This window comes from Oryzias latipes, chromosome 17 (assembly GCF_002234675.1).
Source record: "Oryzias latipes chromosome 17, ASM223467v1".
NCBI classification, from domain to species: domain Eukaryota; kingdom Metazoa; phylum Chordata; class Actinopteri; order Beloniformes; family Adrianichthyidae; genus Oryzias; species Oryzias latipes.
This window is the reverse complement of record NC_019875.2, coordinates 4,910,170-4,933,061: the sequence shown is the minus strand read 5'-3', so window position 1 is coordinate 4,933,061 and position 22,892 is coordinate 4,910,170. Positions and strand designations below refer to the sequence as shown.

Genomic DNA, 22,892 nt, shown 5'->3' with positions numbered 1-22,892 from the left:
GTAAGCGGCCGTCTCACCTCTGCAGCATTCAGGCGCCCACAGCGCTGTTCTCACTTTGGGAGGGGGGGCTGTCAAATAAACAGTGGGATAAAGGGGCAGTTTTGCTTTTGGAAACCTTCTTAATTTTCTTTTCTTTAAAAAATCCTTTACATGCCGCTGCTGTAGGTTAGGTCTGACTGCTTCTCATCTTGTGTACGCTTTACTAATTGCTTTTTTTCCCTTGTCCTTCCTTTGACCCCACAACACACACACACACGTGCGTGCTGGTGTGCATTCATCTCCTCCCCATTTTGCTTCTCCTCACCGACGCACACGTCGCGCTTCGGTTGACCTTTCCTTCCATCAGCGCCCCCTTCATGCGTACACAGCCGACCCGCTCCGCTCTGAGCTCTCGTTGCCGTCATCTCCTGTTCTGTCCACCAAAGTGCGGCGGAGGCGCCGGGAGAGCGCCCATAAGAGGGCTTCATCAGTCAGTCCAGCCAAAGGCGGCATCGGGTGCCGCCGCCGGCAGGCTCGCGCCGACCGCAAAGCCGCTCTGCTGGAGGAGCAGGAGCTCTTGCTTTCGGCGCGAAAGCAAAGGCTGGAGCAGGGCAAAAGCCGCAGTGGCACGCTCTTCTCCTTCTCCCTACACCTGCCTCACCTGTCATCCATCCTGGATGACGATGGTTACATCACCTTTCCAGACCTTTCTGAGATGAGCTTCCTCCCCCACTGCGCGCAAAACTTCCTGCCCATTAAGTCCCCATCGCTCATTCCCTGCTTCCTCTTCATCTTCTTCTTCCTCCTCTCCACCTCCTTCTCTGTACCCTACGCTCTCACCCTCTCCTTTCCCCTGGCTCTGTGCCTCTGCTACCTGGAGCCCAAGGCAGCCTCCCTGACCGCCTCCATAGCCCAGGGCTACCATGACCATGACAGTTCAGAGGAAGAGGAGGTGTGTGCGTACGCCTGTCTACACCAATGCCCGCCCACGGCGGTCTGTTTACTCCACCTAACTCCATAACTGTCCTGTTTCACCTGTTCAGAGCTGACCTGCAGACAGTGTGTGTGTCCCAGTGTCCCACTCTCTGCCCAGTCATGCTCCCATCCTGTAGCAAACCTCATCATCTGCATCGCCGCCTTACAGAGGTTGAGCTGCAAGTCTCACCATTTCATTGGCTGCTCCACCTTAGGAAGGATTAGTCACAAAATCGCCACCCTTTCTTTTAACTCCCCTAAAATAAAGTCGTTCCGGTATAATCTCATTATCTGCAGAGTGATGTCAGCGCCTAACACATCTCGCTGTTACCTTAATATAAGGGTTAGAGTCACCCCACCACCACCACCACCATGGTGTGCACCTCAGACCATCAGCTGCATGCAAGACCTGTCCATGTTTGCAGCCACTTTCACTCATGCAATCAGTCTCTCAGCGGCGCCGTCCGGCTCCAGCAAAGCAGCAGAAGTGGAGAGCAAACCCAGCTAGATGTTTGTGGAATGTTTTTTTCCATCTGGCCACTCCCCTCCATCTGATCAATGCAGCGTGAGGCGCGGTGAAGCGGAGCGACCGCGGCACGTCTCAGGGAGGAGGGAGGTTGTGAAGTGTTCATGTTTCCGACCCTGAACCCTCATGGCTGTGGAGAAAACCAGGCGCTCTCCAAATTGAAAAAAATCTTCATCAACGATCGATCTAAGTGACTGATTGATGGTTTCATCTTCCTCTGAGTCTGTTTTGCTTGTTTGTTTCATTTGCATTTAGTCGTTTTGTTTGCTTCCAGTTCCTCTGCTGTTCTTGTCTGATGATGTGTTGCTCACAGTTCCAGCAGTCAGAACATTCCCATTTGTTCCATTTGTGGTTATGAAGACGCTTTCCTGACAGAAATGACATATTTGCACGTTTACAAGTTGGGTCCTTCTGGTTTTTTTCCCTGCTTGCCCCTTGGATTGGTTTGTTCTGCGGAAGCAGACGGACAGCGAACGTACTGACTTTGCCTTTGATGGAGACATTACTGTGACAGAGGTTTGTATTTTAAGCCAAACACGCGGGCCTCACATTAGTCTGTGACATTTATTGAAATTTTAGGAGTGATGCATGCACTTTCAGTTCTGCACGTCATGCATGTAACGTATGGTGCTCCTTTTTTTTCCCATTGTCGACTGAATTGTTCTTAGTTTTGGCTGTTTTCACTGTCTTTAAAGTTGAAAACGAGTCCATGAATCCATTATGCTGTTACTGTATTGCTGCAAACTGCAGTCTCCAGATGGTTTTAGTTCAAGCTTTGATGTGAAATGTTTTGAAGGCAGCTTTATTTTTTTGTCTATAAATGGAATAAATAGTGAGTTGTGATACTTTTGGCTCTCTAAAGAGGATTTTTAAGCATTTTTCTGTTTTAAATCACTGTCAGTGTATTAAAGGGCCTATATCCTGCTGTTAAGCCTTTCAGAGTAAACTGTATCCACATTTATGATCATATATTACCTTTGACACACCAAAGAATCAGTTTTTTATGAAATATGAGTTATTTTTGCAGCTAATCTTCTTACCGGGGAGTAAGACAACTCAATCTCTGAGGCTCCGCCTTTCTCTCCTTGTGGGTGCCGCCGATTTCGTGATGTCATCCTAGAGCCGGCCTCTGCAGTTTCTCTAAAACAAAAATCTGAACTTTTCCAAAGATGCACATGCATATTGTTCAAATAAAAGGAAAGAGTTTAGCCAATCACCGCTAGCTCCACTGAGAAAATGGGCGTGTGTGTTAGTCTGGGGGCGGGGCTGACAGCACAGACTCTTCCTGGTAGGAAGGACCCATTAAGTAATGAACAATGAACTAAAACGAAATGCTTAGATGCTCAAAAAGTTGATTTTGCATGATATAGGCCCTTAAAAACGTGAATGCATGCTGTTTGATCTTTTACTTGTAGCTTTGAAAAAAGTCAAAAGAGGTCATCTTATCCCTTTAGACTCATTGCTAAGAGTTTCAGTAGAAGCTCATGTCAGCAGCTTGAAGCTAAAGCTGCACAGACCTCCAGGATGCTGGAGGCTGTGAGTGGACGAATGCTGCTCACAGTTCAGCTGTTTCTTGCTCTTCATGTTGTCTCTCTGAGCTCCTTGCACTTAAGTGCTGCCTCCGTTTTGCTAGTTTCTCATCAGACGTTTTTCTTTTCTAACAACGTGCTACTGCCTCGTCTCACTGTCTGTGTGCTCTGCTCTTTATCCGCCATCAGTCGGAAGCAGATGAGGAATCTGAGACGCAGACTCAGGTAGACCGGCCTCGCCTGGAGGCCTGGAAGCCGCACCAAAAAAAAAAAATCTCCCATCGATCACTTTGTGCTGTTCTTTTGTGCTTGCCTGCTATTAGTCTATGCTTTTGTGATCAGACACAAAAGTGACCTTTTTTGTTCCTGCCTGCGCTCACCTCACAGGCGGCTGCAGGGGTGTGGCTCCTTCCATAAACACTTTTTTAAGGTCCCACCACCTCACGCCGGAGGCCTGTTTTACCTTTTTTTTCCTTTTGTAATGTTTTCTTCCTTCGTAACATTTGTTTACAGTCGTTCTCTGGAAGACAAGGCTCCCATTTCTCTGTTCTTCACCTGTCATGACGAATCCTTTCCCCCTCTGTCTCTCTGCAGTATAGTTTCATAAGACGAGTAAAGGGGGAAAACGTTTTTATCAGGCATAGCAATCTGATGCTAGAGGTTGGTGAGCAGGTCGTGCATAACCGAATAATGCATGCTGGTTCCTTTCAGCTATGAAAAATCCTAACCGATTAGAAAAAGGGAAATATTTCCTCTTCTCCAGCCTACCTGCCTGTACTGGACTCTGCTTGTGGTGTGAATAAACTCTTCTCATATTCTAATATATCGTAAATATCTTGTATCACAAATAAAATAGAAGCTCTTCTAGAAGAAGAGGAGATTTGGGAGTGTTGTGCCTAACCAAACCCGTGCATGCAACCCTTTATTTTCATCAGGTTGAGCAGGTCTTAACTGTGCTGCTGCATTTAAGACCATGTTTGGTCATTGCCTCGTAGGCAGCTGTTTTGCTGTTATTGTGACGTTTTTGTGCCTGTAGATGTTTTCAGTTTGTTAGCAGAGCCCTTCTAAGCTGCATGTGTGCAGCTCAGCATCTCTGCAGATGCTCCGCACGCTGCAGAACAGAAAGCATGGCGCTTTGCCCGAGCTCATCTCCTTTAATCACGGTTCGTCGGCCACTTTAGGACACAGAGCCTTTGCCAGAGGTGGCCAAGCACCAGACAAACATCAGCGAGCTGAAACGCTCCTTCCTGGAAACCGCGGGCAGCAGCACGCCAGGCCCAACAGAGTGGGAGAAGAGACTCTCCTCATCCCCTCTGCGCTCACCCAGATCAGACGAAGCCCCGATGATCGAGCCGCTGGAGCCGCAGGACGTAAGCGGACGCAGACAGCATGATGGCATGGTTGTGAGGCATGACGTCACCAAGGAGACGGGAGGAAAACAATGGGAGCAGTGTTGGACCGGGCTGCAGGGAGGCTTAGAGGAGCAGATGCGGATGTCGGGATCGTGCTGTTTTTCTCTCTCAGCTTAACGCAGCTTAACAGTTTCATAAAAGTGCCAGAATGAAGGAGTTTTAAGTCCTTTCTTTTATGGTTATCAACACATGACAACCTAGGCTGTCCTGGAAACTTCCTGAGCCGTCTTGACAGAGACCTTCAACATAAGCCCAGTTTGAAAGGCAGTGTCAGAACTCATCCATATTTAGTTGCGAAGGAGCAGCACAGAGGTTCTCCTCTAAATTTAGCTGCTGCTTCTGCCTTCTTAAAAGAATTTTTAAAGTAAACTATGGCCAAAGCCGGAAATCAGTTTTTTTTTAAATCCCTGACAGAAGCGCGTTCTCTCAGAATGGAGCCTCGTTTGATTCGATTCCAGGTTTACTTCCCCTTCGTCTGATCTTTGCTTACTTCCTTTACATGAAGTTTCTCCTTTCTGCATCAGCACACGTGACTTCTCATTTCTAATATGCAGTTAGGTCTCATTTGACAAAGTTGTTATTTTTCTCTGTAACTGAATTCTGAGAGGAACCTGTACAAACGCATCTGACAGCATCTCAAAGTGCAGATCGTCTCCTGATAATGAAACTGTCTTTGTCTGCATAGTTGGATGCACGTTGAGTGTTTTTTTTGTTCCCTCTGCCAACATTTCTCTGTTTCATCAGCTCTAGTTGTTTATAAAATCAGGCATTTTAATACTTGGGGAAGTCCGTAGTTTTGCGCTGATTTCAGTTTAATCAAATCTCCTCCATTAGGATGTAAGAAAAACCCCTCAGGCTGCAAACGCTGTCTCTGCTGTTCATTTTTAGGATCCAGAACTTCCTTGTTTTAGAAGGTTTTTTAAGTTCACTTCATTTTTTGCAGACCAAAGATGATCAGCAGTCTGGAGCAGAGCGGAAAGAGGAGGTGGGACCTAAAGGCACAGAGGTAAGCTGCTTTCCATTCGATCTCATTTGCCGTTTCTCGTCTGCCGTCTTCTAGCTCCAAAAGTACGAGGCCTCCAGTCTGCAGGGATGTTTACAAGAAGAGCCTCTGGGTTCTTCTTTTTAATTGACCCTTTTCTTTCTCCCATCAGCGTATAAAATTCGTTAGACGCTGGCATCTTCAGTCCTCTCTTTTCAGAGCGACGTCACGTCTTTGCCAGTGGAAGCAGAAGTGCGAGTGGATCTGTGTGTTTGGCGTGACGTTTCTTTGTGATTGTTGTGTCTTCCTCTCTGTCCGTCTCCAACAAATCACGTGTCTCCCCAGGCAGCAGGATATCTGGTCAAAGTCGTACCGGACAGCGTCGTCACAGAGGGGGTCACCTCCTCGGGGCCCCACGGGATTAGCTTGTCGACCACAATGGACGACGACGTTTTCCTGGACGGGACCTTGAGGGAGGAGGTTGAGGAGAAAACCCCAGACTCTCAGGAGGAGGTGTCGGAGACGTCTGTGTTGAGGCTGAGCCCTGGGGCTGTGAGACAGGAAGTGTCGCAGGCCATCACTGACAAGAAAGGCACGCTCATTATCCTGAAGGAGGCGGAGGACCAAGCGGACTCCGAGGGCGGAGTGATGAGTGCTTTGGTTGACGAGGAAGAGGAGGCCGTTGGCCCTGAAGAGCTGGAAGCTGACAAGAACCAAAGGTTCCTTTTGTGTAAAGAAGCAGAAATTGCCCCAGAGGACATTTTTACCCACAATGCAGTTGTGAAATTGTTGAGTCTGACGGAGGAGATGAAAGGTGGTGACATGAATCATGTTAGAGGCCTGGACTCCCCCAAAAAGGCAATGGCCTCGTGGATTTCAGAGGAGGTGAAGACCGAAGCCTCAGAGGTCATCAGTGCGAGACTGAAGTCCAGCCCGACTCGGATGACAGTTTCTGAATCTTCCGCTATGCCTTTAGTGGTGGTATGAAAGCAAAACCCAACACCTCCACCAGCTCCACGTGCTGCCTGCCCTCATTCATTTGCTCCAGCAGCAGCAGATCCGGCCTAACAGCAGTGTTTTCAGGCCCCGAGCATGGCTAACGGCCCTTCCCGCCCACACCCGCAGCTCGACCAGTTTCTGTTGCAACCAGGCTCCTGGCTTTTCTCACGTTTGAGTTTGTGTTGGCACCTGAACCGCCGTCACACCTGAGCGGCAGGAGTTCTGAGGAGCTTTTGATTGCTCCGCCGTTTTGCTCAAACCATTTTTCTTTGTCGGTGCTCTTATCATCTCCCTGGGGGAGGGACTTCCCAGGCCTGCCAGGGTGCTGTTCCCTTTTGTCCTGCTCATACCCCCACCTCCTCCCCCACCCAAAGACCACTTAAGAAAATTGTATGGATGTCCCAGCAAAGACATTTCGTCTGCTCTAGAAGCAGAACTAAAAATTTCCACACGTGGCTTTGATCATTTGATCATTTCTGTTAAGCTGCTTAATGGTTTTCCATACAATAACTTCATTCCTCCTCAGTTTACCCCCCCTCTCAGTTCATCTTTTGCGCTCCATCAAGATGTTTGCCTTTCCTTTCCTTACTTTTCTCTCTGTTCTTGTGTCCATCTGTCCCTGTATGTCATCATTCTACGCCGGGACGCGTTTCCTCCCCTCAGCAGGTGACCACAGCTCTCTGATAAACTCTTTAAATGTGATGCTCTTTAATCTCAAACCAACAGTAAACCTGCCCCGTGATGCTGGGTTCATGACACATCACTTAACTGTACATTTATCATTCACAGGGGCCACCTGGCCAAGAGAAGACAGCGGTTGCCACGGAAACAGGAGCAGCACCTGGCAAGACAGCTGGGCAAATGGTGAGTAAATGATGAGGAGAGGCTGCTCCTTTCAGCCAAGCAAACCGCTGGGTATGATGGGAAATGATTGGGAAAGTGACGATTGCTGACGCTGCGCTATCTTCCCAGCACACAGAGATGATGTGCATCATGTTCAGAAACCTGCAGCTCAGGAGATGATGCTCCCAGTTATGGACTCGTCAGACTGTAGAGTCAGAGGAGCTGATTTTGGTTCAGGAGGAAGACGAGGCTGAGGGATATGGGGGTTTTGTGAAGTATTTAAACCACATCTGCAGTGAGCACAATAAAACTCACAGAAATCTGCCCTAAACAATCTGCCCAGAGGTTAAAAGCTAAGTGGAGGAGACGACGCATGACAGGGAAGACGTGAACCTGCAACACTGGCGTGTTGGTGAAAAGGAGGCAAACGCTGGAAACGGCTCCAGGAAACTCTGAGCTTCTTACATCCACTCCAGCATCAGCTCGTCATGAGCCTCAGCTCTGTCATCTCAGCACCCCTCCTGGTGGCTGGGCCTGCCACCAGCCACCAGAGAGCAGCTCCACCGGAAAACCAGGCGTGTGTCTCAGAGCCTTGGCTTTGGGCGAGCTGAGCAGATCAGATGGCCTTTAGTGTGATGTGGTGCAGACGCTGATCAGAACCTTGTGATTTGCATTCCTCTGAGCCCCGCTTTACTAAATTAGACGCTCCTAATTAAAGCCCACATGTCTGCTCCTTTCTGACTCTTTGGCTCGGTTTGTTAGAACGCGGTGCTTATTGAAGTCATTTGATTTCATGTACATCATTTTAAGAACAGAACCATCCAGTTTAAAGGAGGCAGCTCAGGAGGATTTTTAGAACTGGCTGTGCTCTGCAGGCACTGACCTGAACCTCTTCTGTTCTTCTGTCCTCCAGCCTCTGGACTCTGTGGAAGCAGCCACCAAGGACGTACCTGTGATCCACACAGAAACCAAGACCATCACCTATGAGGCTGCTGCAGATGTAAGAAACAGAAACACCGTCTAGAACAGGAAAGCATTCGGAGGCACCATGAGTGAGAATAAACCACAGCAAAGTAAAATGTTGACCTTTTCTACTGCTGGAAAAAAAACAAACCTTCATACATCCGGTTTGATGGGAAAAAAAGTTGTTCTGTAAATGACTCTGCCCCCAGAAGATGACATCACTGTGGCTCTGAGTGTTTGCTTCCATTTATGTAAAAATTCTACATATGGGAGGCCAGAGCTTTATTATTAGAGAAAACTTACAGAATCACATGTCACCTCATTTGACACTCTTTCCCTACCCCAACGTTCAGCCTCCAAAATAGTCTTCCACTACCACTCCATGACGTCATCAATAGTCGCTGTGGAAAATGCATAACAAAGTCGCGTTTATAACTTTAGAAAGTCGTTACATTAAAACGTAAACCTCTGTGCTCCAGAGCACAAACACGTGAAGAAATGCGTTTCTCCTTCACCTCACAAGCAGTTCTGCAGGGATGCCCAGATGATCTCCAGGTGGTTATTTTGATTTAGTTTGTTCAGAGGTTCCCTGATCAGAACTGAGGGCTGATTGAGCGCTACAGGTCTCTCCTGGCACATCTGGCCTCCTGTTGGTGGCTGTGCTGCACCGTCTGAAAGACGTCAACGCTGTCATCTGTCACCGCTGTCATCTGTCACCGCTGTCTTCTCTGCACTAAATCTTCAAGGGCCTTCATCCCTCTTTCCTGGCTGTTTCTCCGACAGGCGGACACCAACGGTGATGCCGACCCCGGGGTGTTGCTAAGCGCTCAGACTATCACCTCGGAAACCACCAGCACCACAACGACCACACACATCACAAAGGTCAGGGTGCGGCTGTCGTCGACCTCCTGAGCACGCCAACGTTTCAGCAGCTGCTTCCGGCTGCTCGTCTCTTCCTGTTGGTAGATTGAACCGTTTTACTGAGGGATGCTGGGAAGCCGTCTGTGCTTTATTAGACACTCATGGCCTGGCCTGAGGAAGCTGCCCTGTAAATGCTGATCTGCTCGGTTTGTTTTGGGGATTTCGTAGGGAGGTTGAAGCTCAGCGCTGCGGATGTGAGTACACACTGTAGCTGGGAATATAAAGGTACCTGTTTTCTGTCGGTCAGACGGTGAAGGGAGGAATATCAGAGACGAGAATCGAGAAGAGGATCGTCATCACAGGAGATGCAGACATCGACCATGACGAGGTCTTTTCACGTTTTCATGCTGTTGCTATGAATGTCGTTGACATGACTTGGCAGTGCCTGTAGATGCACTTCACATTATTAACTCATAACGCCGCTTTAATACTGGAACTGTGACAAATGTGACTAAAAGGTGACTTCTCCTTTGACACACTGACTTACAATCCAACCTCCCTGCTCCCTCCCTGCCCTTCCCCGTTCTCTGTCTCCCCCTGGTGATCCCTCCTGGAATTGCACTCCTGCATTTAGGCCCTGGCTCAGGCAATAAAGGAGGCTAAAGAACAGCATCCTGATATGTCAGTGACCAAAGTAGTGGTACATAAAGAGACAGAGATCACACCAGAGGGGGAGGACTGACACAGGTAAGATGACAAGTCCCCCAGTCCCCGCCCTGTAGACTTTAGATGGGCCTGCTCTCTGTTTGCTCGGACTGAGCTTTGGCATGCGGCTGCTTCTGTGTCGACTCCCCTGCTTTAGGATCACTCACCCCTTTGCATCATGCTGTTGTCCCTCCATTTCCCCCCCCTTCAGGGAAAGCTCACTGGCTTGGATAATGAGGTTTCTGAAGCTTCACACTAATTCTCTTGCAGGTGTCTGAAGTCCCTTTTTATAGCTGCAACACTGCCCCCGGTGGACTGAGGTGGAATCTTTATGCTGAGGCACTAAAACTGTTGTCTGAAGGAAACCGATTTTTCTTTGTTTAACCATTGTTTTTGTCAGTGATGTTCTTTTGTGTGTAACGTCAGAATTGTCCGCTAAATGCTTGCCGGCCTTTTGTGTCGTTTTGGCCCAAGAAAAGGAACTGCAGGGGCTGAGATCAAATTCTGGCTGAACCGGCTTCTGCTTCCCAGAGCTCCTGCAGGCTCACCTGTGTGCTCTGAAACCTGATCTCCTGTTTATCCAGACAGCCTTGGTCTGTTTTAACTGGAGTTCCACGAGACATTTAGGATTTAAAGAAACTGCCCAAAGCAAAGTAAAGTAGTCTTGTATTCTAAAAACACACTTGGTTAGCTAAATCTTCCTTCTTCTTGTGAATAAGTAAGATTATCTAATCATATTTTGCATGAATTAGATCAGTTGTTTTACACAAAGGCCGTAACATAACGATCAGTTGATTTAAAATCGGAGAAAAGGGTCAGCAGTGGTTTCAGTGCCTCCTCCAATCCAGCTTGTTCCTCCTCAGGGTTTGTGGGGATTTTATTAGATGTGGCCTGCATGAAGGAACTTGTCTTTTTTCTTTAAGTATTTTTGAGTGGATGGGAGGCGCTTGATGAGCAGTCGAGTCAGATTCACCTTTCAGCTGTGAGGCTCTTAACCCATTGATGTGCTGGCAGGGTGCAGGGCCGGGGATGAGCAGGGCTGTGTGCACGTGACTCACCGTTGGAGACTGCTCTGCTTTGTTTCTGCAGCCCGGCTGGTTGGGGTTCGCGTGGAGACCACATCCTTTAATAAATGTCTCCTTTGTGTTTTTCATATCACGGTTTTGCTTAAGAGACTCGCAACGAGCAATAAGACACTAGAGATGACACTCTAAATGGAAGGTTTTAGACTTTCATTGTTAAACCACCCCATTGTCTGTATAAGAGAACTGGACTGAGCGAGTGTGACGTCACCCATGAATCCAGAAAAAGGAAGGTCAGTTCGATCGCCACTGTTCTGCAATACAGACGTCTCAATAAAAAATGAGGATTATTAAAAAGGTATCAGAGCAAGAAATGGTTCTTCTGTCTTAAAAAGACCTAAAAGGCTTGGATTTGAAAATAAAGGCTTAAAAAGTGTTTAAACTCCCGCTCTGATAGCAATTTTTTTTGAGTTTTTGACATATAAAAAAAGCAGCGCATCAGCTTTCCACAAGCTCCCGTCCAGTGTGAAGAAGCTCAGGTGCAGCAGGAGAGAAGAGGGCACATTGCTGCATTGCTGCACGCATCCAAGGCTGGATTTTGTTGTTTGTTTTTTATAAATAAAGTTTGATTTGATTTGTATTTATACTTAAAGTTAAAATCCCAAATGTGTTCTCTCTGACCCAGTTGGAAGGCTTGCTGTCCCGCATTAACCAGATGGGGATAAATAAAAACGAGAATAAAATTGGGGGGCCTGTTTAATTATTGCCTCCGTGAAAATAAGAAAAACATTGTAAAGTTCTGGAGGCCCGAGCAGACTGGCTCCCCGTCCCGCAGCGGGTCTCTGCCTGGCCGCCAGCCGGCACAGTGATCCGGATCGCAACAGCTCCATCGGTCCGGAGGCGGCAAACAGTGCTGTCTGTAGAACAGATCCGATTACACCCCAAGCAGGCAGAGGCATCTCAAGAACGGGAAAGCTCCCGGTATCTGTGCCATAACCGCTGACATGTTGACGTGGGGTGGGGACGGCATGACAGAGCGACTAACCCACATCTTTAATGAGGTGTGGGGGAGTCGGATAGGCTTCCCACTGACTGGACTAGAGGGGATATCCTGCCCCTCTGGAAAGGCGAGGGTGATGAGCTTATCTTCAGCAACCACCAAGGCCCTGCACTCCGCTCCATCCCTGGTAAGCTCCCCACCAGGACCTTCCTCAACCGGACTCTCCCAGTCATCAGAAGCAGCCAGCAGGCTGGCTTTAACAGGGGGAGGGTCACTCAGTCCAGTTCTCATATACAGTCATCGCTCCACCCGAAGCCTGTCCTGCATGTGTGCACGTCATTTGCTCATCCCGGCCGGGGTCAGTCCAAAGACAACCACAACCATCTTTCTGGCTGTGTTCCTCACTGAAGCCTCAGATCTGTCTGCCTTCAACGGATCCCTGCATGTTTTCATAACCCAGCAGCTCTCCAGAGACAGACACCCGGTCACTGGTGTGAGTGAGCATGCAGCACAGCAGCAGCAGAGGAGCTTCTGCTGGCAGCATCTTTGTTTCTTTCTGTCTTGACTCGGCCTGCTGGTTTCTTCAAATACTTCTCCGTTTTTGGTTTGATCTCATCACTTCGGTCCACTTTTTGTTCATTTGAATGTTGGAAAATAAGAGGACAAATCTATTCTACCTTTAGTGGAACGAGCACAAAGCGGGAATGTTAGTTTGGCGAGTTTATAAGATCTGATATGCCCGATGCCTAAGCAGCGTGCATGTGTGTGTGTGGTGTGCACCCTGGTAGCTTTGTGTGGCTTTAACGGCTGGGACCTCTCGTTTTGGGTGCTGAAAAGGTCTCTGGTGAGTCCACAATGCTTTAACTTTGACCTCTTGTGCTCCTCAGGAATAACAGTGAGGGCTCTTTTCTCCTCAACCTCCATGAACCCACAGCTCCATATGTTCCGTCAGGACGCGAGGAGGACTTCAGAGGCTCCTACTCTCTGAACGCCGCAGCTCGCTGCTAGTCGCAAACATCCCCTCCAAACAAACAAAGCAATGCATTCTGCATGAGACGGACGCAACGCTGCCTCCGATTTCCCACGGCGTTCTCAGCCCCTCTGCACGCCCAATCCAATTCACAGCAAGCAAACCGGTTGCTTTCACTGCCTTATGACTTTGATGCTTTTTTTATGATAAATGAGAATAATTACTGTAGCAGCATTTTATTTATGAAGTAAAGCCATCACTCCAGGAACTTACAGCTGCTCTAGGCTGTGTATGTTAGAGAACAGACACTATTTAAGCTGGCTGTAGAACCTCATTTCCAGAAGCACTCCCTCCAGCTGTACTATGATTTCCCCCTGTATACGTCTGCAGCTCCATGCTGTACATACCAGCACCACCTAGGAATATAGCAAATTATCTTTCAGGCTTTCTTATACCTGCTTCAATTCTCGTTTTGTATTTCATTTCTTTATTTTGCTTCTCTTCGATTCTTTTGCAAATTGTGTTTTGGTCAAAGCTAAGGAATGGGTCGGGGGGCTGACATGAAGACCAACAACAGCACAAATGTTTGTGCGACTGTGAGGCTCAAGCACCCGCACTCGGCCCGATTTGGACGCAGACCCGAGAAGGATGCGTGACCCCCTCCTGACACGTCTGCGGTCTGTTCCCTCATTCCTGAACCGTTTTCATGTCCTCTGCTATAGGTGGAAGAGGAGTGACAGAGCTTTTATTCTTAATTTGAAATGTTCCTCTAAAATAATAAAGTGAACACCGTACCAAAGCCAGACTTTTGTTCTATTTTTTTCTGAGTTGCGCTCTTTGTTCAACCACAGTAAGGATTACACAAAAGACAAAATAGGGGGACTTTAGAAGACAAACTTATGGGTTTATAGGCATCCCCTTAGCAAAAAGGACTCCAAGTGTACTACAAGTATACTAGTCTATGATAAAAGTGAAGCAGCATCCTTGAAGTTTTTAATCTGTAAACTTAAAATGTTCCAATTTAATTTGAAGTATTCAGTTATTGTACTTCCGAGACTACATGGTCTGTAGTAGACTTGCTATACGTAAACTCAAATTATTGACCTTATTATTGTCATTGGACAGCTCTATTTAAAGAAAATCCTTCAATCACGAAGGCAGGAATTGTTTGAATATATTGGGTTTTTTTTAAATATACATTAATTTTATTTTGAAATGCCAGCTGGATTACTTAGGATATTTAAAATGTTTGTTGTGGTAGTTGAGAGGTAATGACTTATTTAAAACTGTTAAACTGTAAAGCTGCTTCTGATGTCTCTTCCTGACGGAAAGACCAAACGCTTAAATGTCTGAGTTCGCGGTCTGAACATCGGAGGCTGCTGAAGCCACGCCCCCTCATTTTGGTCTTACCTACCAAAGAGTGAGTTAAAGTATAACATCTCACTTTGTTTAAATTGCTCTGCCCAAAATATTTTAAAAGTTTGTCATTAAAAATTCATTTAACTTAACCTGGTAGAAAGGAAGCACAGCATGTGTATTTCATGAGTTCTCCCGTAAATAATTGTTTAAAATGTGCTGTTAACTCTTTGAAATACAAAAAAAAAATGTATTGCGTATGGTAAATATGTAAATGTTCATATTTAGCAACTGTTTTCATATTTATAAAATATTTTACAAGTTATGTTTTCTCTTCTAATATTTCTGTCAAGCGAATTGAAGTCTGAACATTTCGCATTTTCAAAGGAGGAAGGGGACTCTCTTCTGAGCGTAGTGTTGACTCCCGCACAGACGATCTGTGCTGCTCGCCTGCTCCGGGCCTGTAGGTGGCAGCAGAACGAGGCTTCACTTCCTGTGCAGCCTCGCAGTCACAACAAGAGGAGGAAGAGGAAAAACGACAGCTTTGGATCTGGATCGTCGTCGACTGCCTTGCGTGACAACACAAGGACCGCGTTCAGGCTCTGGTAGGAGCTCTTTTACTCTGTAATAGTTCGCCGCGGGGCCGCAGAAAAGCGTGCCGCGGGGTTTGCGGGATCGCTCGCCGCCCTGCCCGCCGCTGTCCGCGGGCTGACTTGAAGGCAGCAGAAACATGCCAATGGAGGCTTGCTGACCAAAATGGCTGGGCGCAATGAAATGTGAAATATTGTCGCTAAGTTAGTCCTTCCTCACACGCAGCGACTTTGCCACACAAATATTGCGGTGGAAATCCCGCAGCTTGCTTGGGGAAAAGTGTTTGTTGCTGTTGTTTTTTTATTTTTATGAGCGCCGCTGCGGCTCTGGGGCCTGTCGTAGGTTTCTCTTCCTGAAGTGCGTCTGAACGGTTAATTTAATGGCTTTCCTCTCGCTTTGGGCTTTGGAGGTCATTTGCAAGCTCGCGCGCGCCTGGATGCAGGTTGTTTGTGAGTTTGTGGACGCTGAGCGCTCAGCCTGCATACATTAGTGCAGGCATGCTAAGGCAGCTCCACCCCTCAGCTGTGCAGGATGCATCCCCACTGCCGCTCTGACCGAGCCTTTCCACGCTTCCCTCTACAGGTTGCAACGTTTCCGACCTGCACCATGTCTGACCTACTGAGATACATCGACTACGACCACAAAGCCACCTTCCTGAAGATGCTGAACCAGCAGAGGATGGAAGGGGAGCACTGCGACGTGGTGGTTGTGGTGGAAAACATCGAGTTCAGGGCTCACCGCTGCGTCTTGGCGGCCTGCAGTAACTACTTCAAAAAGCTCTTCAAGAAACAGAGCGAGGAGGACAACTCCATCGTGGAGCTGGACTTCATCCGCTCCGACATCTTTGAGGAGGTGCTCAACTACATGTACACGGCCAGGCTGGCTGTGAGGAAGAAGGACATCAACATGATGATGTCGTCTGGTCAGATCCTGGGGATCAACTTCCTGGACAACCTGTGCACCCAGAAACGGGAGCTGACCAACATGAAGACGCGCGAAAACCAGGCTCCCGGTGACCACGGGATGAGGGCGCAGGACGCCATCCTGAAAGAGCTGGCCATGGAGGAGGTGAGGAAGAACAGTTTCTACGACCAGGGCATGGACGGCATGGGGCCCGGCGGCTCGCACGTGTCCCAGCCGCACAACTACAACACCAGCCTGGCCAAAGACCCTCACAGCCACAGCTGGGGCTCCTCCACCTCCAACGACATGAAGCTGGAGTATCTGCTGTACGGCCACCGCGACCACGGCTCCTGCCAGAGCGCCGGGGCCAAGCCCTTGGACCACAACGCCAAAAAGGAGCGGCTTCTGACCGCCAACCGTCCGTACGGCTGCGAGCACTGCCCCAAAGCCTTCACCACCGCCGCCCACCTCAAGGAGCACCTGAAAATCCACTCGGGCTTCAAGCCGCACCGCTGCGTCGTGTGCGGCAAAGCCTTCATCAGGGGCCCAGACCTGAAGCGGCACGAGCGGGTCCACAGCAACGAGAGGCCCTTTGCGTGCCAGCTCTGCGAAAAGGCCTTCAAGCACAAGTCCCACCTGAAAGACCACGAGCGGCAGCACCGAGGCGAGCGGCCCTTCAACTGCGGCTCCTGCGACAAAGCCTTCATCAAAGCGTCAGATCTGAAGCGCCACTGGAACACCATGCACAGCGGCAACCCGCGCAGACAGATGTCCCTGTCCCCGGTGGCGTCCCAGCACGGCCAGGCGGACGCCCCCGACCAGAGAGACTGGAAGCTGGAGACCGGGCCACACTCGCACAACTCAGGAGACTGCTGAACCCGCAGCACACTCACACACACACACGCCCCCTTTGAGCCCACGACCGACCATGGGACGAGCCGCACGGCCCCGGGGCCGGCGGACCGCGGTCAGAGTGAGCAACCAGAGATCATAGCATGTTCATCAGGCTGTGAGGCTGTATTATTATTCTAAAGAGTTATGTCAAAGCTGTTTCCTTTCCACCTGTAAAGTCATGTAAATGTTTAGTTCACTCTACTATACATCTATTTTTCACAAAGCATTGTTGCTATCTAGACCGAGGGTTCTCATAACATTTTTCTCTTTTACTTTAATGAGATTTGTAACATTTAAATGTTTCTTTAACCTTTACTGGATTTTATGGAGATAAGAGAGACGCAGAAACCGGAGAGAAAAGACGTGTCTGCATAACATTTGTTGCATTGACTATATTCATGTGGATGTTTTTAATGGATGTGTTTAGTTGTATGGATTAATATGACACTGTAAAAGTTCTCCATTTGACATTGGAAGCAGATGATACCAAAGTCTTGGGCGTCGGATGGATTGTCTTTAGAGGCTGTCCTGCCCAAGCGGCCGGCCTACTAGATTTACTGTTATACAGTATAACCGTCAACCAACTATCAACAGGTAATGATAGGTGTCTGTATATACTGTAGCTTAGATTGTTGCACAGCTAGAGTACATGAGAATGAATTATGCACATATAGCATTGTCCTACTCCCACACTTTGACAATAAACACCATTTGCTGTGTTTTATTGTTGTTGCAACATTTGTTTCTTTCTGCAGATGCACAGCAGCCCTCCTCCAGCAGGCTCTCATGTGGGTCTCTGGGGTTCTGCAGACCTTCTCAATGGTTCCGATGTTGCTCCGTGGTGCTAGGCTCACCTGGACCGGGTTCCTCTTGGTGTTTTTTGTTGGGATGTTTAAACTCCCCCCCCCCCCCCCCCCCCCCCTTTGTGGTTTGGAGGCTTCTCCTTTGGGGAGCAGGTCTTCAGTCGGTCGGGGTGGACGGGACGTGGTCCTGGGATCCATAGAGGAGGGACAGCCTTTGTAGTTTTCTTTTTCCGTCTTCTCATAGGGCGAGTGCAAAGGGCTTCACGGTGAGGAGGGGCGTGGCCTCCTCTGCTACAAACTGTGATCAAATAGTTTGTGCTGCAGAAACTCAGTTTCATCAGGTTTATGTCTTAGTTGTAGTAAAAAGATTTGAAGACTCAAAGACCTCACAGGTTGGTGGACTTGTTTGAGACGGTATACCTTAAATATATGGAATCAGTTACTTGTCCTATGTTCTATACAATGTTCTATTGTGTTCAAGTACGTTTTCCAATTCTTTATTAAACGTAAAAATGCGTCGATTTATATCTGAAACTTTGCCTAAGAAGAAGTGGTCTTGTGTTTTTAAGTGTAATACAATAATGTGACTAGAAAGTAGACGACTAACTGTGACTTGGTGGAAGTTTTGCCGTTCTGGACGTGTTGCTCGGGTTGTTTAGCAGTGGAAATAACCACTGTAGGTTGTTTTTTTGGTTTAAAGTTGCTTCATGCTCAGTTGAAATATTCAAACTAAACTAAAGGGGGTGTCATCACAGATTGGCGGTCTGCAGTCTTTAACGCTAAAAGAGGTTCAGGTTCTTACCGACCAAAGCCGCTCCCGGTGAAGAAAAATACTCTGTTCATGTTTTTGTGGCCATTAGGAAATTCCTTTATAAAATGCAGACTTTAAATCTTTACAATATTTGAATTATAAGTTTGATATATTATATATATGTATATATATATATTTTATTACCATTTTAGCTTTTACCTTTGACAGCAGCATATACAAGTTCCTTTCAAAATAAAATGCACTGTTTGTCAAATATGATCCTCCTGCTGCAGCAGATTTATTTGTACTAAAAGTGCATGAAAGCCGAGTCAAACATGGCAATTTCTATCTCCTTTTATGGTCATATAAACACTAGAATATTAGTTAAAAAAAACGTAGATTGTTAGCATTTTTCTTTACACCCAAAAAGCCATAATGGAGGGAGAAAGCGGCTCTGCAGCCTCGGGTTGGAGACTCGTGGCCTAGGATGAATCCAGGACCAAATGGCCAACAGCAGAACTGCTGCCTGCAGACACATGGACCTGTCATGAACGGTGCAGATCTACAGGCTGGGGATCTACGGTAAGGCAAATAAGTATTTGAATTCTGACCCTCAAAGACCAGTTTGCATCTAATTAGTCCACCTCCACTAATTATCCTAAATTAGAAGCACCTTTTTGAGGTGGTTGGCTGCATAAAGACACCATTCCACCAAACACACTCCAACCGCTCACATGGTCAAGACCAAAGAGCTGTCCAAAGACACCAGGGACAACATTGTAGACCTCAAAAAGGCCTAAGGGGCAATTAGCAAGCAGCTCGGTGCAATTCTTAGAAAATGGAAGAAGCTAAACATGACTCAATCTTCCTCAGTCTGGGGCTCCGTTCAACATCTCACCTGGTGGGGTCACAGTGATCCAAAGAAAGGGGAGGATTCAGCCTAGAACTGCACAGGAGGAGCTGGTCAATGACCTGGAAAGAGCTGGGGCCGCCGTTTCTAAGGTTACGGCTGACATGTTTGAAACCATGCAGCACATGTCCAGACCCATCTAAAGTTAGCCAATGACCATTTGGATGGTCCAGAGGATCATGGGAGAAAGTCATGTGTTCAGATGAAACCAAAGTAGAACTTTTTGGTATAAATGCCACTCGCTGTGTTTGGAGGAAGACGAATGAATCCCTACAGTAAAGCATGGGGGTGGTAGCATCACTCTATGCTGGTGTTTTTCTGCACATGGGACAGGACGACTACTGTATTAGGGAGAGGATGACCGGGCCATGCCAGATTTGGGGGAACAACCTCCTTCCCTCAGTTAGACTATTGGAGTAGGGGCGTGGCTGGGTCTTCCAACATGACAATGTCCCGAAGCACACAGCCAGAAGAACCAAGGAGAGGCTCCGAAAGAAGCAGATCAAAATTCTGGAGAGTTCTAGCCAGTCTCCAGACCTCAACCCAATAGAAAGCCTTTGGAGGGAGACTGTTTCTCAGCAACAGCCCAGAAACCTGACTGATCTAGAGGAGATCTGTGGGGAGGAATGGGCCAAAATCCCTCCTGCATTGTTTGCAAACCTGGTGAAAAACTACAGGAAACCTTTGACCTGTGGAATCACAAACAAAGGCTACTGTACCAAATATGAACACTGATTTTCTCAGGGGTTCAAATACTATAGATCAGTTTCCCTGCTGTCACCTGTAGAGGCTTCAAACAGGGAGGCGGCTTACTTTCTGACTGCGAAGGTTATTTTTGGGTGAAAAATGTCACATTGGCTCATCTCACTCATCACTTCTGAGTTGCTGCTCCTATTTACACCTTTCCATTCTTTTCTAAGGTCTGTAGGTTACCCTCGGTAACCAACAGTTATGTTTCTATAGATTAGGAGTAGGCTAATTGATGACATTTTAAAGAAGGGTTTGTTTTCTCTCAGGTTGACTGTGCATCTTGACAGAGCAGAGGTCCGTTTTCCCAGCAGAGAGAAATCTAAATGTTGTGGAGTGTCCCAGTGGAAATGTTGGAAACAAACCAGAAAGTCTGCTAGAGGAACATTTCGTGAAATATTTACAGCAGAACAAAGATTTTAACGTTATTTTCTATTATTAAGACGAATTTTCAGCATCTTTCCATGGATGCTCGACTTTTCTGCGGCTCTTTCTCTTTGAAGCTGGTCTGCATGTGCGCGCGCACCCCTTCCCCCCACCCCCGAGTTTTTTCTCTGCAGATTCTGCTCTAACCAAAAGTTCACCTGAAGCGCTTCTCCTGCTCGCGCGCTCCCGACGCGGCGGCCTCCTCCTTCCATACTCCGCCTGCAACACTAGATGGTGCCCTGTTCAAAGCCATTGACCTGTTGCTGCTCCGTCTGACCCGCGTGGCCCCCTGAGGATGCTGCGCGCACGTGACCTTTGAGGCTGAAGTTTACGCGGAGCGCGCGCGTGGCCTCAGTGTAATGTATGGCCCCCTGCACATCGCAGACGTTTCCATACATTTTCACTCGTCGGTGAGTCATGGAGGGGGCCCCGCAGAGTGTCGGGGGCCCGTCAGCCACAAAGTGCCGGTTTCTTCCCGCTCTTCCTCTGTTCACCACAGGCTGAGCGTCGGGATTGGAGGAAGAGCTCGTCCTGACGGTCACTCACTTCCGGAAAACTGACATCAGCGTCTCGTGCAGAAAAGTCTGTTTTCTGCATTTCCTGTCCATTTCCTGCACGTGTGTGCGCGGCCATGGAGGGGGAGCATTAAACCACAAAGGGTTTTGTATCACAATTTTAGACTGATTGCGTGCGTGCTTGTGCATGCGTTTTAGCAGAGGTATTTGTGTGTTGTGTGTGTATGTGTGCTCTAATGTGACTGGGCGGGGAGTGGGGGCGGCAGAGTTTGAGCGTGCACGCGCTGCGTGTGTGTGCACATATGAGCGCGTGCCGTTGTGCAGTTCTTCTGTGGGAAATGCTACGGCAGTGTTGTGCCGAGCCTGCACGCATATGTGCACATCATGTCGGAAGTTCATGTTTCATGATCTGCTCTGATGCAGATTCTCGTGTGAATCTGTCTGTATGTGGCATTTTGTCTCTTACTGGGGGGTGGGGGGTGCAAGTACGCGTAAAGCGAACACCCGGTTTCCATTACCCCGAGCGGGCACGGTTCCACCAGCCACGCCACAAACCTCCCGTCTCCACTCAGGCTCCACCCAGCGCCGCCACAGGCTTTCCAAAAAAGAACAGCGTCTAATTAAAACAACTTTAATTACGCGCATCTTCATCTCCACTGGAGGAGAGTAAAACAACCGCGTGCAAACAATTCCACGCGGGAAAACATCTTTTATTCTTCTTCTCATACTTCTCGGCTCTTGGAGCAGAGAGGCTTTTACTGGGAGTCCATGAGCCTCAGAGGCTTCTGTGATGTCCTCCACTGGAGCAACATCTGGAACGTCTTCACCTTTGAAATCCTCATGATTGCAGCCCCCCCCACACACACACACCACCACGTCATCTCCACAACAGAAAAGCTACAAATCCTTTTCTTACTTCTCTCTCTGAACCCTCTTGGCGTCTTGGTGACATGGATGGTCAGTGGTCTGTCCTTGGAGCTCTGCCAGGAATTCAATTCAATTTTATTTGTATAGCCCATATTCACAACAACAGTCGTCTCAGTGGGCTTCCTACCAGTAATTGTAAGGTAAAAATACAATCAAAAAGGATCATAAATACATAGAATTCAATAGGAAAATACTAAATTGAACTAACAAACTGAATAAACTAAACTGGCATCCCTGTCCTTAGACCCTACTTCGCGGTGAGGAAAAACTCGTAAAAAAACGGAATCTGGAAAAAACAAAGAAACCTCAGGGGTTCCCACATGAAGGAATCCTCCCCCAGGAGGGACAGGCGATGTACCAGAACTCTTTGAGGAGAATTCACTTATCTAACACTACAACTACATATTTAAAGTCCAGCAAATGATCTTCATCCAGATGAAGCTGGGGGACGGCTGGGGGTGCGAGACGAACCAGAGACGGGATCCACGGTCAGGTACAGGAGCACGGATGAGCCAACTGGAATCTGGAAGCACTCTGGAGTGGGAAAGAGTGACAGTACATGAATTGCACTGCACCAAACAGAGGGAACTAGATGATGAATAATGATCAAGAATAGATAAGAGAAGGAGAGTAGAAGTAGACAAGAAAAGAGGACAGAACCATAGTTACCCCAGCTTCAAACTTCTAGCAGCCTAGTGACAACTTTATTGTTAAGTTTGACTTAAACAAATTAATAGTAAGGTAATTAATCTCTGAACACTAGCTAGTCTGACAATAAGCCTGTCCAAAGAGGAATGTTTTCAGTCTAACTTTGAATGTAGAAACTGAGTCGGCCTCTCTTCCATGAGCTGGGAGCTTATTCCATAAAACAGGGGCTTGATGACTAAAGGCTCTACCTCCAACCCTACTTTTACTAATTCTGGGAACCACAAGCAGTCCTGCAAGTGTTCTGTTTGGGTGGTAAGGGAAAATGAGGTCCTTAATGTAGGGCGGGGCCATACCATGTAAGGCCTTATAGGTTAACAGGAGGATTTTGAACTTGATTCTAGAATCAACTGGGAGCCAATGGAGAGAAACTAACACAGGAGTGATGTGATCTCTTCTGCTAGTTCCTGCTAACAATGTAGCTGCTGCGTTCTGAACAAGCTGGAGACTTCTTCAGGAACTCTTAGGACACACTGCTAACAAAGAGTTACAGTAATGCAGCCTAGACGTAACAAATGCATGGATGTGTTTTTCAGCATCACTTTTAGAGAGTATATGTCTAATCTTCGCTTTATTCCGTAGGTGAAAAAAATGCAGT

At 47.7% G+C, this 22,892-nt stretch overlaps 2 protein-coding genes across 18 annotated transcripts in view; both read left to right on the top strand.

Annotated features, from left to right (window-relative positions):
* Window positions 1-13,569, top strand: part of epb41l3 (erythrocyte membrane protein band 4.1 like 3) — a 35,377-nt gene extending 21,808 nt beyond the window's left edge. For 2 of the 17 annotated variants that reach the window (XM_020710739.2, XM_020710726.2), the window contains 13 exons: window positions 347-931; window positions 1,943-1,996; window positions 3,199-3,234; window positions 4,191-4,379; window positions 5,365-5,427; window positions 5,749-6,384; window positions 7,036-7,068; window positions 7,192-7,266; window positions 8,159-8,245; window positions 8,992-9,090; window positions 9,377-9,457; window positions 9,704-9,816; window positions 12,684-13,569. In XM_020710739.2, coding sequence (XP_020566398.1) covers window positions 347-931; window positions 1,943-1,996; window positions 3,199-3,234; window positions 4,191-4,379; window positions 5,365-5,427; window positions 5,749-6,384; window positions 7,036-7,068; window positions 7,192-7,266; window positions 8,159-8,245; window positions 8,992-9,090; window positions 9,377-9,457; window positions 9,704-9,811 — 2,046 coding nt within the window. In that variant the 3' untranslated portion in view covers window positions 9,812-9,816; window positions 12,684-13,569. Of the gene's footprint in view, window positions 1-346; window positions 932-1,939; window positions 1,997-3,198; window positions 3,235-3,603; window positions 3,670-4,190; window positions 4,380-5,364; window positions 5,428-5,748; window positions 6,385-7,035; window positions 7,069-7,188; window positions 7,267-8,158; window positions 8,246-8,991; window positions 9,091-9,376; window positions 9,458-9,703; window positions 9,817-12,683 lie in introns of all 17 variants that reach the window. The other 15 variants (XM_020710722.2, XM_020710725.2, XM_020710724.2 and 12 more) reach the window with 15 other exon arrangements.
* A 1,033-nt stretch (window positions 13,570-14,602) lies between these two features.
* zbtb14 (zinc finger and BTB domain containing 14) lies at window positions 14,603-17,234 on the top strand. The gene is made up of 2 exons (XM_023964927.1): window positions 14,603-14,727; window positions 15,296-17,234. The coding sequence occupies exon 2, from the start codon at window positions 15,320-15,322 to the stop codon at window positions 16,490-16,492; it is 1,173 nt and encodes a 390-aa protein (XP_023820695.1). The 5' UTR covers window positions 14,603-14,727; window positions 15,296-15,319; the 3' UTR covers window positions 16,493-17,234.
* The last annotated feature ends 5,658 nt before the right edge of the window (window positions 17,235-22,892 follow it).

Bases quoted from the DNA above. Each gene is read 5' to 3' on its own strand.
- zbtb14 (XM_023964927.1), top strand. From the start codon at position 15,320: ATGTCTGACCTACTGAGATACATCGACTACGACCACAAAGCCACCTTC.